The sequence below is a fragment of the Anolis sagrei genome, chromosome X (assembly GCF_037176765.1).
Source record: "Anolis sagrei isolate rAnoSag1 chromosome X, rAnoSag1.mat, whole genome shotgun sequence".
Classification (NCBI taxonomy): domain Eukaryota; kingdom Metazoa; phylum Chordata; class Lepidosauria; order Squamata; family Dactyloidae; genus Anolis; species Anolis sagrei.
In genome coordinates this window covers 98,942,671-98,958,892 of record NC_090034.1, presented here as the reverse complement: position 1 = coordinate 98,958,892, position 16,222 = coordinate 98,942,671, and the positions used below count along the sequence as shown (strand labels likewise).

Genomic DNA, 16,222 nt, shown 5'->3' with positions numbered 1-16,222 from the left:
AGAAAACCCTGTAGTAGCTTCGTCTCAGAGTCACTATGACTTGGAAACTACTCCAAAGCATACAACAACAACATTAAGGATAATTTGACTCCACTATATAATGTTTGCTTTTTTATATGTTTACTTAGATGTATTGTTCTGCTTTGAAATAAGCTGATTGATCATGTTTGCCCTATTCATGGTTTCTTTGTGTTTTTAGGAGACACTTCGGTCCTTGCTGGTGTATACGGACCTTCAGAAGTCAAGGTCAGCAAAGAGATCTATGATAAAGCCACCTTGGAAGTCATGCTGAGGCCGAAAGTGGGCTTACCTGGTGAGAATCATCTGTTGCAAAAATATAATAATCATAATCATAATCTTTATTTATACTCCGCCATCAACTCCCCAACGGGAACTTGGAGCGGCTTACATGAGGCCAAGCCCAAACAACAAATTACAATACAATGAGATACAAATTGCAATAAAATAAACAACATAACATTAAAGTATAAAACATAGCATCAAAACTAAAACTGCAGGACTAATCAACATAAATCCCACACCTAACCACCAAAAAAAATTGTACCCTCCCCCATTTACACACATATCTAAATGAAGAAATATTCATCCAACTGAATTATCGTGAGCATGGAACTATTTTAAAGTTTTGGAGTTCACATAATTTTTACTAAAACTATTAAAATTGGAGAATTTTTGTGTGTGTGTTCATTCGTTCAGTCGTCTCCGACTCTTCGTGACCTCATGGGCCTGCCCACGCCAGAGCTCCCTGTCGGCCGTCACCACCCCCAGCTCCTTCAAGGTCAGTCCAGTCACTTCAAGGATGCCATCCATCCATCTTGCCCTTGGTCGGCCCCTCTTCCTTTTTCCTTCTACTTTCCCCAACATAATTGTCTGCTCTAGGCTTTGCTGTCTCCTCATGATGTGGCCAAATTTTTTTTACGATACAGTATAATCAAAATGCCTCACACATGTTCAAACATGTTATAAAGTTTCCTCACAGTTACTGCTATGCTTAAAAACAACAGACGTGCTTTCCCCAGCTATGATCACTTAAATATATAAATATATAAATATATTAAATATATTTGAACCTCCACATTTGTAGGTTTGACGTTGTGGTTTTGATTACACTATGTACACAATTTGAAAAAGTTTCTGTTCCTGGTTTGAAAGTGTTATTTCTGTTTTAATTGTGCGGTACTTGTGAAAGTAGTTATTATACTCCAGAATCGTTGTTTTTGTAGTTGCCACAAACAGCCTTGTATGTTGAATTGGTTGAGAGACTTGATGAGATATTCATTGAAAAACTCTACCAAAATGTGTTGTAGGATGTCTCACAAAAACGTTTTTACAGTTTAATATACCTATTTCCATGTTTTAATGATAGAACCAATTAGGAAATGACATTTATAACCTAGGAACAAAAATCATGTCTCATAGTGTATTTCATGGATTTGATTCTAGATTCTCCCATGCAGAAGTGGACCACAAATGGTGCATCTACACTACAGAGTTAATACATTTCCACACAGTTTCCATGCCATGGCTCAATGCTATGGAATCATGAGAGTTGTAGTGTTTTAAGGTCTACAGCAGTGTTTCCCAACCTTCCTAATGCCACGACCCCTTAATATAGTTCTTCATGTTGTGGTGACCCCCAACCATAACATTATTTTCATTGCGACTTCATAACTGTAATTTTGCTACTGTTATAAATTGTAATGTAAAATAATAATAATAATAATAATAATAATAATATTTTTTTAAAAAACTTTATTTATATACCGCTCTATCTCCCTGAGGGGACTCAGAGTGGTTCCCAAATAACATCACAAAACATACAGAGTAAAAACAACATAACCAATTTGGCCCAATTCTATCGTTGGTGGGGTTCAGAATGTTCTGTGATTATAGGTGAACTATAAATCCCAGTAAATAAAACTCCCAAATGTCAAGATTCTATTTTCCCCAAACTCCACCAGTGTTCACATTTGGGGAAATTGAGTATTCTTGTAGAGTTTGGTCCAGATTCATCATTGTTTGAGTCCACAGTCATCTTTGGATGTAGGTGAACTACAACTCCCAAACTCAAGGTCAATGCCCACCAACCCTTCCAGTATTTTCTTTTGGGCATGGAAGTTCTGTGTGCCAAGTTTGGTTCAATTCCATCGGTTGGTGGGGTTCAGAACGCTCTTTGATTGTAAGTGAACTACAAATCCCAGCAACTACAAGTCCCAAATGTCAAGATTCTATTTTCCCAAAACTCCACCAATGTTCACATTTGGGCATATTGAGTATTCTTGTATAGTTTCGTCCAGATCCATCATTGTTTGAGTCCACAGTGCACTCTGGAAGTAGGTGAACTACAACTCCAAAACCAAAGGACACTGCCCACCAAACGCTTCCAGTATTTTCTCTTGGTCATGGGAGAACTGTGTGCCAAGTTTGGTTCAATTCCATTGTTGGTGGAGTTCAGAAAGCTCTTTGATGGTAGGTAAACTATAAATCCCAGCAATTACAACTCCCAAATGACAAAATCAAAAAAAAAAATTGAGTGAAGGACATACATTGGGTTGTTAGGTGTGTGTTGTCCAAATTTGGTGCCAATTGGCCCACTGGTTTTTGAGTTCTGTTAATACCACAAACAAACATTACATTTTTATTTATATAGATTATTTATTATTTACAGTATTTATATATCGCCTTTCTCAACCCTGGGAGGACTCAAAGCGGTTTACACATAAATAATGGCAAGATTCAATGCCTTATGTTGGGCACCGATACGATGCCAATACAAACAATTACAATAGTAAAACCACAATTAAACATATATCACAATTAAAACCATACATCAGCAAGCAATAAAACAATAAAACAGTCTCGTCAGTATGTTTGCCATTGTTATGTTTGAATCTGACCTGAGTTTTTATTATTATTATTATTATTATTATTATTATTTTGTCATGTCAGGAGCAACTTGTGAGACTGCAAGTCGCTTCTGGTGTGAGATAATTGGCTGTCTGCAAGGACGTTGCCCAGGGGACACCCGGATGTTTTTTGATGTTTTATCATCCTTGTGGGAGGCTTCTCTCATGTCCCCTCATGAGGAGCTGGAGCTGACAGAGGGAGCTCATCCGCGCTCTCCCTGGATTCGAACCTGCAACCTGTTGGTCTTCAGTCCTGACGCCACAGGGGCTTAACCCACTGCGCCACCGGGGACTCCTCAAAATAATAATAATAATAATAATAATAATAATAATAATTTTAATTATTACTATGTTTTATTTTTTTAATTACTATGAAGCAATTTTTGCTCCTGTATCTTATACCTGTTTTAGTTTTGCTTTTATATTTAGCCTCATTTTGCCCCTGCAATGTTTTTGGTTGAACAATAAAGCCAAACCACTGGGTTTTAGTACTTTTATTTACAACACAGCAATATCAGGCTGTTTTGTGCCCAAATTTGAGGATCCTGGAGGCTTTGGAGCACAGCAGAAAAGCACCTATTTGATTGTTTCTGCATGACTGCCTGGATCTCTATAATCCCTCTACAGTGCTATATAATGTAGTTTGAAACTGCTTTATATTGTCCATGTGAACTCATATAACGCGGTTTAATATCACAATACCGTTCGGAGATGCCTGGCAGGTACACAACAACACATTTAGCATTCTCACCAGTCCTTTTTCCCGCTCCTTCTCAGCTGGAAACCCGTGCAATCAAAAGGTGAGCTGAGCTGTTATGAATTCAACGAAGTGGTCCATCTGGAATCCTGCGGCGATGCCATCTGGCTATCTTGTTCCCTCCGCAGGGAGCCCCAAAACGAAAAATTACTGCTATCAGAGGGGGGCGAAAAGTATGAAATTCTCATCTTACTTCCCTCTCTTCCTGCTGAGACTTTTCAATGCCTTGAAGCCTCCAGGGGGTCTTGATTGGCTGTGAATAATTAAATTAAGAAACAAAAAGTTTAGTCCCGTTCTCCCGGATACAAATCGCTTTCCTTTTTTCTCCCCCAAATTAAAGTGCTGCTGATCTTATTTGCAGATTTGATGGTATTAGGATTAAACGAAATGCGATTTTTGTATGTATGCCTTTAGGGCTTATTTACTGGAGTAGTTTTTGAAGTGCCTTTTCACAACAAAAAAGGAACACCTTTTCCTTGTCATAGAAATCTTTGCAAGGCCACAAGATCTAAACCAGCATTTCTCAACCTGGGGCCGGGACTCCTGGGGGAGTCGCAAGGGGGTGTCAGAGGGGTCGCCAAAGACCACCAGAAAATACAGTATTTTCTGTTGGTCATGGGGGTTCTGTGTGGGAAGTTTGACCCAATTCCATCATTGGTGGGGTTCAGAATGCTCTTTGATTGTAGGTGAACTATAGATCCCACAAGTACAACTCCCAAATGTCAAGCTCTATTTTCCCCAAACCCCAGCGGTGTTTACATTTGGGCATATTGAGATTTCATGCCAACGTTTGTCCAGATCTAACATTGTTTCAGGCCACAATGCTCTCTGGATGTAGGTGAACTACAACTCCAAAACTCAAGGTCAATGCCCACTAAACTCTTTCAGTATTTTCTTTTGGTCTAGGGCAGTGTTTCTCAACCCGGGGGTCGGGATGCGAGTGGGTGTCAGAGGGGTCACTGAAGACTGTCAGAATATACAATTTTTTCTGTTGGTCATGGGGGTTCTGTGTGGGAGGTTTGGCCCAATTCTATCATTGATGGGGTTCAGAATGCTCTTTGATTGTAGGTGAACTATAAATCCCAGCAACTACAACTTCCAAATGTCAAGGTTTATTTCCCCCAAACTCCACCAGAGTTCACATTTAGGCATATTGAGTATTCGTGCCAAGTTTGGTCCAGATTGATGATTGATTGAGTCCACAGTGCTCTCTGGATTTAGGTGACCTACAATTCCCAAACTCAAGACCAATGCCCACCAAACCATTCTAGCATTTTCTGTTGGTCATGGGAGTTCTGTGTGCCAAGTCTGGTTCAATTCCATTGTTGGTGGAGTTCAGAATGCTCTTTGATTGTAGGTGAACTACAAATTCCAGCAACTACAACTCCCAAATGACAAAATCAACCCCCCCCCCTCCAACCCCACCTGTATTCAAATTTGGGTGTATCAGGTATTTGTGCCATATTTGGTCCAGTGAATGAAAATACATCCTGCAGATCAGATATTTACATTACGATTCATAACAGTAGCTAATTGACAGTTATGAAGTAGCAACGAAAATAATATTTTTATGGTTGGGGGGGTCACCACAACATGAGGAACTGTATTAAGGGATCGCGGCATTAGGAAAGTTGAGAAACACTGGTCTAGGGAGTTCTGTGTGGGAAGTTTGACCTAATTCTATTGTTGGTGGGGTTCAGGATGCTCTCTGATTGTAGGTGAACTATAAATCCCAGCAATTAGAACTCCCAAATTACAAAATCAATACCCCCCAACCACACCAGTATTCAAATTTGAGCGTATCAGGTATTTGTGCCAAATTTGGTCCAGTGAATGAAAATACATCCTGCATATCAGATATTTACATTACAATTCATAACAGTAGCAAAATTTCAGTTATGAAGTAGCAACAAAAATAATGGTATGGTTGGGGGTCACCACAACACGAAGAACTCTATTAAGGGGTTGTGGCATTAGGAAGGTGGAGAACTACTGGTATGGAGAATATGGAGAGTATGTGCTGTGTGCTTTGAGCTCTCTCTCTGCGTGTGTGTCAGAAGAGATGTCGTGTTTTAATTGGTTTGGTCCTAATGCTTTTGTTTATTTTTTGAGGTATGTGTGTATGCACCATCTAATTGTTGCCTTTGTAAGGACACCCTGAGTCCCCTTTGATAGTGAAATAAAATAAATATGCAGGCAGCCTCCAAGTTACAAACAAAATAGGTTCTGTAGGTTTGTTTTTAAGTTGAATTTGTAAGTTACAACAAGTACACTTTTTAACTGTAACTCCAGGTACACACACAAACAAGTTTTGAATAGCATAGGGAAGGTTTCACACCCCTGTGGAGTTTGTTTTGCTGTTGATGCCTCTGTTCAGAAGATTTCACCTCACTTTCTGTTCCTGTGATAATTGGATTTTGGAATATTTCTACTCTTGTGGAAACAAGGATTGGTGATAAAACTTGTGTCGACTTATTCTGTGACGGCTTCAGGAAACTTGTTCATCATTGGCAGAAATGTATCCAATTGTTTGGTGATTATGTGGAAAAGTGAATAGTGGTAGTGAAAAAGCACATTCTATGGATTATTTCTGTGTTTGAATTATTAAAATATTCCCATCCAAACCCAAGTTACAAAGGTGGAGGCATTACTTTTCATTCAACCCTCCCCCATACACACACACAGTAGAGTCTCGCATATCTAACCTTCACTTATCCAACATTCTGTATTATCCAACACAGTCTGCCTTCTGTCTGGATCCACCACAGCTGTTTCAATACATTGTGATGTTTTGGTGCTAAATTCATAATACAGTAATTACTACACAACGTTGCCGTGTATCGAACTGCTTTTTCTGTCGATTTGTTGTAAAACATGATGTTTTGGTGCTTAATTTGTAAAATCATTACATAATTTAATGTTTAATTGGCTTTTCCTTAATCTCTTATTATTATCCAGCGTTTTTGCTCATCTAACATTCTGCCGGCACATTTATGTTGGGTGAGCGAGACTCTATTGTATATTTAAATGATCAAGGGTCTGGAGAACAAGCCCTATGAGGAGCGGCTTAAGGAGCTGGGCATGTTTAGCCTGGGCATGTTTAGCCTGAAGAAGAGAAGGCTGAGAGGAGATATGATAGCCATGTATAAATATGTGAGAGGAAGCCACAGGGAGGAGGGAGCAAGCTTGTTTTCTGCTTCCTTGGAGACTAGGATGCGGAACAATGGCTTCAAACTACAAGAGAGGAGATTCCATCTGAACATGAGGACGAACTTCCTGACTGTGAGAGCCATTCAGCAGTGGAACTCTCTGCCCCGGAGTGTGGTGGAGGCTCCTTCTTTGGAAGCTTTTAAACAGGGGCTGGATGGCCATCTGTCAGGAGTGATTTGAATGCAATATTCCTGCTTCTTGGCAGGGGGTTGGACTGGATGGCCCATGAGGTCTCTTCCAACTATGATTCTATGATTTGTGTGTGTGTGTGTGAAACCTTACTTGCATAGGAAGATGATTGCTTTCAGTCTTAGAGTTCAATCTGCACTGTCAAATTAATTCAGTTTGACACCACTTGAACTGCTATGCCTCAAATCTTATGAACTGTAGTTTTACAAGGTCTTCAACCTTCTCTGCCAAGGAGTGCTGGTGTCTTGCCAAACTACAACTCCCATAATTCCATAGCATTGAGCCATGGCAGTTAAAGCAGTGTATATGCACCCTTTGTTTCCTATAGGCTTATTGGGTTGCTCTTGTTTGTTGTCCCCTTTTTCCAGGTGTCTATGAAAGAAGCAGAGAGCAGATGATCAAGAAGACATGCGAAGCAGTAGTTTTGGGTACGCTACATCCCCGGTCTTCTATTACGATCGTGCTTCAGGTCATTACCGATGCCGGTTCAGTATCCTTTGATGGCGAAAGGGGGTTCTCCTTTTCATGAAAACGCTCCCAAGGACAGCTTGCTTTTCATTTACATTTGGTTTTATTTATTATATTTATTTTGTCTTATTTATTATCCTGATTTTAGAGTTTTTAAAAAAATACTGGTAGCCAGATTTGGTTCATTTTCATGGTTTCCTCCTTTCTGCTGAAAAAAAATCTAAAATCAGGACAGTAAATAAAGAGCAACACTAAAAAAACAATTGAATTCCAAACAAGAATCAATCAGGGCCATCTAGCACTTTCCAACAAAGGATTTCCCCTAGGCAGGAAATAACCAGGCTTTGAAGCTGCAAGGCCATTCAATGCTAATCAAGGTGGCCCATGGCAACATTCATACTTGCCTCAAGCAAACGAGTTCTTTCTCACACACCCCCTGGATACACTGGTGTATGCATCTAACACCTCCCAACAAAGGATTCCCCCAGGCAGGAAACAGCCAGGCTTTGAAGCTGCAAGGCCATTCAATGCTAATCAAGGTGGCCCATGGCAACATTCACACTTGCCTAGAGCAAACGAGTTCTTTCTCACACACACCCTGGATACACTAGTGTATGCATCTAACACCTCCCAACAAAGTATTCCCCCAGGCAGGAAATAGCCAGGCTTTGAAGCTTTAAGGCCATTCAATGCTAATCAAGGTGGCCCATGGCAACATTCACACTTGCCTCGAGCAAACGAGTTCTTTCTCACACACACCCTGGATACACTGGTGTATGCATCTAACACCTCCCAACAAAGGATTCCTCCAGGCAGGAAATAGCCAGGCTTTGAAGCTGCAAGGCCATTCAATGCTAATCAAGGTGGCCAATGGCAACATTCACTCTTATCTCAAGCAGACGAGTTATTTCTCCCACCCTGGACATTATTCCACTGGTGTATAAATCTCACTTGCCTAGTTTCCAACAAATCTCATAACCTCTGAGGGTGCCTGCCATAAATGTGGGCGAAACATCAGGAGAGAATGCTTCTGAATCATGGCCAGACAGCCTGAAAAACTCACAGCAACGCCACAACAATAATAATTGCAGTTTGACCCCACTTTCACTGGCCTAGCTTAATGCTCTGGGGTTCTGGGATTTGCAGTTTTACAAGGTCTTTTGCCTTTTCTGCCAGAGAGTTCCATTGCCTCACCAAACTCCTAGCATTCCTTAGCATTGAGCCATGGCAGTTAAAGTGGTGTCAAACCGTTTTAATTCTACAATGGAAATGTACCCTTAGTTCCAAGTGGGGAACTATTTTTTGGTGAAGTAAGTAAAGATTGGGTTGTTGTAGGTGTTTTCGGGCTATATGGCCATGTTCTTGAGGCATTCTCTCCTGATGTTTTGCCTACATCTATGGCAAGCATCCTCAGAGGTAGTGAGGATTCTTAGAGGTAGTGAGGTAGTAAACAAATTGTTATAGAGTGTAGATACACCCTAGGAATTTTTCCTCTTGGTTACTGTGAGTTTTCCGGGCTGGATGTCCATGTTGCAGAAGCATTCTCTCCTGACGTTTCGCCTACATCTATGGCAAGCATCCTCAGAGGTAGTGAGGAGGTAGTAAGTAAAGATTGAATGCAAATGTTTGATTGCGGCCAATTGGGGGCAGCAGTGCTCCAGAGTCCCCTTTTTCAGTGCTTTTTAGATTCTTCAAATCCTCCAGAAGCTATTTATATGCGGTTTAATGGGCAGAAAACCACAGGATTGTTTTGCTTCTATGGGACACATCTGCATTAAACAGCTTCTCTTTGCCTGTTAGATTCCATAATGCAGGCAGTCCCTGAGTTACAAATGACTCATAGATAAGAACAGGGTCCTGACACAACAGGACGTGAGAGAAATCTGTCCCTTGGAAGGGAAATTCACTCCTGGAAGAGTTATTATCATGGGGGAAAGGGGTCTCCCCAAAGCTTTATCACCAATTCTTGTTTCCACAACAAGCCATTTCTTCCCAAAATCAAATTATCACAGCGACGGAAAGTGAGCTGGAATCTTCTGAACAGGGGCTGTCTGTAGCCTCCAATAATTCTTCCTCTGTACATGAGGCAAGGCATAGTGGACAAGCATACAGACACAAAGTTGTCTGTTCTGCTCCACAGTCACATAAGGTGTGAAATTCTTTTAGGTCATGCCATTTTGCCAGGTTGTCTTTTGATCTGTATATTATTATAAAGTTATAATATAAAGAAGAACAACAAAGTTAAACACTTGTGATTATATTGTCCTTTGATCAGAAGCTGGCCACTTGGAGTGCCTCTGGTGTTGCTCTTAGAAGGTCCTCCATTGTGCACGTGGCAGGGCTCAGGTTGCATGGTAGTAGGTGGTCTGTGGTTTGCTCTTCTCCACACTCGCATGTTGTGGACTCCACTTTGTAGCCCCATTTCTTAAGGTTAGCTCTGCATCTCGTGGTGCCACAGCACAGTCTGTTTACCGTCTTCCAAGTCGCTAGTCTTCTGTGTACCCAGGAGGGAGTCTCTCATCTGGTATTAGCCTGCCACTTTTGGACTCTTGCTTGCTGGGGTGTTCCTGCAAGTATCTCTGTACATCTTAGGAAGCTGTTTCTTGATATAAGGCGTTGGCTTGCTGGCTTATATCCGAACAGAGGATAGGCCGGAGATGTCACTGCCTTGGTGCTTTCATTACAGGCTGTTACTTTCCAATGGGTGTCTGGTGGTGCAATACCGGCTAAACAGTGTAATTTCTTTAGCGGTGTAGGGCGTAGATATCCTGTGATAAAGTGGCATGTCTCATTAAGAGCCACATCCACTGTTTTAACGTGGTGAGATGTATTCCATACTGGGCATGTGTATTCAGCATCAGTGTAACAAAGCACAAGGGCAGATGTCTTCACTGGGTCTGGTTGTGATCCCCAGGTTGTGCCAGTCAGTTTTCGTATGATATTATTTCTAGTACCAGGAGCATCCAGTGGCGCAATGGGTTAAACACTTATGCTGGTTGGACTGAAGACTAGTAGGTCGGAGGTTCGAATCTGTGGAGAGCACGGATGAGTTCTCTCTGTCAGCTCCAGCTCCTCATGCAGGGATGTGAGAGAAGCCTCCCCAAGGATGGTAAAACATCAAAACATCCGGTGTCCCTTTGGCAATGTCCTTTCAGAAGGCTAATTCTCTCACATCAGAAGCTACTTGCAGTTTCACAAGTTGTGCCTGACATGGGGGAAATATATAGCACCCATGTTTTGCTTGATATTCAAGCAGTGCTTTTTATAAATCAGAGCATGGTCTAGAGTGACTCCCAGGTATCTGGGTGCGCTGCAATGCTCCAGTAGGATTCCTTCCCAGGTAATCCTCAGAGCTCGAGATGCTTGTCTGTTCTTAAGATGAAAAGCACTTTAGATGGATTAGGAATCACCTTGTTTTCCCTGCAGTAGGCAGTAAGAGCACCTAAAGCTTTGGAGAGCTTCTGTTCAACTATTTCTATGCTCCTTGCTTAAGTGGTGATGGCATGATCGTCAGCATAGATGAAACTCTGTTCTGGCAGTGGCTGACGATTTGTGTAAATGTTGAACATTAATGGAGCAAGCACCCTCCCCTGAGGCAGGCCGTTCTTCCGTTTTGCCATCTGCCTCTCTGGTCCTGGAACTCAACAAAAAAGCTCCTGTTTTGTAGTAGATTTCCTAGGAAGCGAGTGAGGTGGTAGCCATATGTAATATTATATATAATTTCTCAGGAGAAGGAGATTATTTACAATGTCATAGGCTGCTGACAGGTCTATGAAGACAACTCCTGTAATCTGCTTCTGAACCTATGAACCCATCTTCTTTGTAACGGTCTGTACTGAACATACTGGTCAGCAGCTAGTTTTGTAGGTGTCCTACCAGTAACGATGCATTGAGATCACACTTTCTTGCATCCTGCTTTATTTAAGGGAGCGAAAGGGAGGGAGAAAAGAGTTTGTTTATATGGTGGAAGAGGGCCATCCCTTTATCTCTACCGTGGAAAACCCTGTTGGAATCAAGATGATTGGTAGACAGCTCTTCCTCTTGCTTGCTTACTTTTATTCCTCACCCACCCTCCTTTCCTTCTTCCCTTTTAGATAGGAACACGATAGCCAGGAGCTAGCCCTCCGGCAGACAGATTTGGCCCAAAGGCTATATACATCGCTGACTGCTAACCCGTTATGAAAGAAAAATATTAATGCCATGTTAACACTTCCTTGCATGGAACTGCAAGTAAATCTTTTCAGCAGCTCAGTTTGAAAATAAACAAAGCTACAAGCCATATGTCTCCAATGCCATTAAGTAAAAACAGGTCTTGTGGAGATGGCATTAATATTCTCCAGGCAACATGGGGCTCTGGAATGTGGATGGAAATGGCCAATGTAATCAGAGGCTGGGAACCATGTGGGCAAAGGAAGAGACAACTCTACCTGAGGGCATGTTAGTGTCTGTCTGGGATGTGCTTGCTGTTTGTTGGGATTTTTCTGGTATCGAGACACATAAAACTCAAACCAAGCTAGAGCCATTGGTGGGAAAGAAAAGTTAAGTTTCTGTCCAGAAGGAAATTGGGATGTTTTTCTATCTGATCTACTGTGATTATTATTATTATTGAGACCAAGCATTTGAGGTTGCAGACAAAAGAGGACTTTAACAAAATGGAGGAGTGTCCATTCTCCTCCCCATGTCCCCCAATAATAATAACAACAGCAACAATCCCAGGTGACAGCAGGATTGCAGAGAAACAACAGGAAATGCTGACACAATATGATGATTTAAAGATCGAACTGCAAAGACTCTGGCACAAGCCAGTCAAGTTGGTCCCAGTGGTGATCGGCACACTGGGTGCAGTGCCTAAAGACCTTGGCCTGCACTTAAACACAATCGGCACTGACAAAATTACCATCAGCCAGCTGCAGAAGACCACCTTACTGGGATCTGCACGCATTATTCCTCAATACATCACACAGTCCTAGTCACTTGGGAAGTATCCAACGTGTGATCCAATTCAGGAGCCAGCAGAGTGTCTGCTGTGAACTCATCTTGTTGCGTTTCAAATAATAATAATAATAATAATTGTTATTATTATTATAGGATTTAATCATCGAACTGCAAAGACTCTGGCACAAGCCAGTCAAGGTGGTCCCAGTGGTGACTGGCACACTGGGTGCAGTGCCTAAAGACCTTGGCCTGCACTTAAACACAATCGGCACTGACAAAATTACCATCTGTCAGCTGAAAAAGGCCACACTACTTGGATCTGTATGCATTATTTGCTGATATATCACAAGTTCTAAACACTTGTGAAGTGTCCGATGTGCAATCCAGTACAACAGCCAGCAGAGTGATCTTGTTTGCTGTGTACCAATCGTGTTGTGTGTTCAAATAATAATAATAATAAGTTGACATGATATGAGGATTTAAAGATCAAACTGCAAAGACCCTGGCACAAGCCAGTTAAGGTGGTCCCAGTGGTGACCGGCACACTGGGTGCAGTGCCTAAAGACCTTGGCCTGCACTTAAACACAATCGGCACTGACAAAATTACCATCTGTCAGCTGAAAAAGGCCACACTACTTGGATCTGTATGCATTATTTGCGGATACATCACACAGTTCTAGACACTTGTGAAGTGTCCGACGTGCAATCCAATACAACAGCCAGCAGAGTGATCTTGTTTGCTGTGTATCAACCGTGTTGTGTGTTCAAATAATAATAATAATAATAATAATAATAATAATAATAAGTTGACATGATATGAGGATTTAAAGATCAAACTGCAAAGACTCTGGCACAAGCCAGTTAAGGTGGTCCCAGTGGTGACCGGCACACTGGGTGCAGTGCCTAAAGACCTTGGCCTGCACTTAAACACAATCGGCACTGACAAAATTACCATCTGTCAGCTGAAAAAGGCCAAACTACTTGGATCTGTATGCATTATTTGCTGATACATCACACAGTTCTAGACACTTGTGAAGTGTCCGACATGCAATCCAATACAACAGCCAGCAGAGTGATCTTGTTTTCTGTGTACATGTTGTGTTTCAAATAATAATAATAATAATAATAATAATAATAATAATAATAATAATAAATTTTATTTATATTCTCCCCTAGGGGAGCTGTTGGGTAATGTGGAGTCTCCAACTGTTAGCCGTCCGACGTGGCACTAGACACCTAGAATACTAACAACAGGGACTCAAAGGTTTAAGGCAAGGCAAAGCCTCAGGGCTAGAGCAGACCAGCAGAAAGTGCTTGGCTGTGGAAGAGGAGCATGGAAATCACAGAGGAAAGGAGAGAGGATGCTTCTGCTTCTGGTCCTGCCTTTTTCCTCCCTTTCCTCCCTCTTCCTCCTCTTTGTCTTGCATTTTTCACTTATTGGGAGTGGAGAGAGAGTTGGGGAGCACTCCTTTAATTGAAGGGGAAATGCTGGAGGAAAAGGGGCACGTTGGATAAGATGGAATGTCGGATAAGCGAAGGTCGGATAAGTGAGACTCTACTGTAGTATATATTATACATTATATAACTAGCTGTATACATTATATAACTAGCTGTACCCGCCACGCGTTGCTGTGGCCAACCTTCCCTCCCTCTTTCTCTCCTTCTTTATTTCCCTCTTTCCTTCCTTCCCTCTTTTTCTTTCCCTTCTTTCTTCCTTCTTTACCTGTTTCTTTTCTCACTTCCTTTGCTTTTTGGTTCCATCCTTCCTTGTCTCTTTCCTTCCTTCCCTTCCCTCTTTATCTCTTTCGTTCCTTCTCTCCTTCCTTCCTTCCCTCTTTCACTTTTTTATTTCCTTCTCTCCTTCCTTCCTCCTCTTTCTTTCCTTCTCCCCTCCTTTACCTCTTTCTCTCCCTCCTCTCTCTCCTTCCTTCCTTCTCTACCTTTCTTTCTTTCCTTCTTTCTCTTCTTCCCTCCTTCTTTCCTTCCTCTCTCTCCTCGCTCACCTTCCTTCCTTCTCTACCCTTCTTTCTTTCCTTCTTTCTCTCCTTCCCTCCTTCTTTCCCTTCTTCTTTCCTTCCTTCTCTCCTTCCTTCTCTACCTTTCTTTCTTTCCTTCTTCCCTCCTTCTTTCCCTCTTTATCTCCCTCCTTCTTTCTCTCCTTCCTTCCTTCCTTCCTTCTCTACCCTTCTTTCTTTTCTCTCCTTCCCTCCTTCTTTCCCTCCTTCTTTCCCTCCTCCCTCTCCTCCTCTTCTCCCTCCCTCCCTCCCTTCCTTCTCTACCCTTCTTTCTTTCCTTCTTTCCCTCCTTCTCTCCTTCCTTCCTTCTCTATCTTTCTTCCTTTCCTTCTCTCCTTCTTTCCCTCTTTCTCTCCCTCCTTCTCTCCTTCCTTCTCTCCTTCCTTCCCTACCCTTCTTTCTTTCTCTCCTTCCCTCCTTTCCCTCCTTCTTTCCCTCTTTCTCTCTCTCCTTCTCTACCCTTCTTTCCTTCCTTCCTTCCTTCCTTCCTTCCTTCCTTCCTTCCCCCTTTTCTGTGTATGTGTTTTGTGTGTATATATACATATATGTGTATATATATATGTGTTTGTGTATATATATGTGTGTGTGTGGTTTTGTGCATGCATTGTAATGTATTTGGAGGGGTGGGGTGGACTTTTTAAGTCCCTTCCACCATGTTTTTTCCGTGTTTTTATGATGGACACTCATTGGCCTGATAAATGTATTGTATCCAAATTTGGTGTCAATTTGCCCAGTGGTTTTTAAGTTCTGTTAATCCCACAAACGAACATTACATTTTTATTTATATAGATAGCAGAGCAGGAGAGAGTTGGGATGATTGTGGATGAGGGCCAGGGGAGGCCAAAGCCTTTGAACGTAAGCCAGGGAACTGTCCCAGTCGTATGGCTCAGCAACCTACGCGGCTCCTTCCCGTCATCCTAGACCTTTTTGTGAGACGTCTAGAATATATTAGAGGAAATCCCTAAGCGATTGCTATCCCAGTAGACCTAGCTTGGGGTGGATCGTGATCAGGCAAAAGAGAGTCTCAAGCTGATGCCAAAATGTCAAAAATTTGTAAGAAATAGTACTGCTGCAGTCTCTGGCTTCACATTCTTTGCGGCACAGTCGAGTTTAACTCCAGGGGCTGCGGCGTTTTATTAAATCTGAATGCCTAATGCTTGAGAGAATTGATTCGGCTTCATTTGCTCCCACAGCACTTGGCCGGGACTGATTTCACAACCTGGCGGGGAAATTACAGCCAAATTAATCGGGGGTCTATTAATTTAGATCCCTGACTGCCTTTCCCGCTAACGTTATGGAGCTATAATAATTTCTTCCTCTGCTTTAATTATAAGACATCCATCCTGGCAGGAGAACAGGGCTTGCAAAGGAGCACTGACGTGGGCTGCGTCCACATTGTGGAATTAATGCAGTTTGACTCCACTTTTGACTGCTGGGGCTCAATGCTATGGAAGTTTGGTGCGGCACTCTTTGGTGGAGAAGGCTAAAGACCTTGCAAAACTAAAATTCCTGGGATTCCATAGCATTGCTTTGCAGTCTTCCCCTTCCTCCAGCTCTTAAGATCCAACATTTCGTCGTCTCTTTTCCCTAGGCTTGCTTTTCCTCGTTAGTCAGCCCCGGATAACGAGAACTGCCAGGCCTTCTTTCCATCTGCTGACGCTGGCTGATTAACCTGGAAATGCAGAGCGGCAGGAGCAAGAGGCTTTGAGTTTCCCCTATGG

At 42.1% G+C, this 16,222-nt stretch overlaps 1 protein-coding gene across 1 annotated transcript in view; it reads left to right on the top strand.

Moving 5' to 3' along the window:
• Positions 1-16,222, top strand: part of EXOSC5 (exosome component 5) — a 51,735-nt gene that overhangs the window by 2,814 nt on the left and 32,699 nt on the right. The window contains exons 2-3 of the mRNA XM_067460942.1: positions 200-313; positions 7,452-7,573. Of these exons, the coding sequence (XP_067317043.1) occupies positions 200-313; positions 7,452-7,573 (236 nt within the window). The remainder of the gene's footprint in view (positions 1-199; positions 314-7,451; positions 7,574-16,222) is intronic.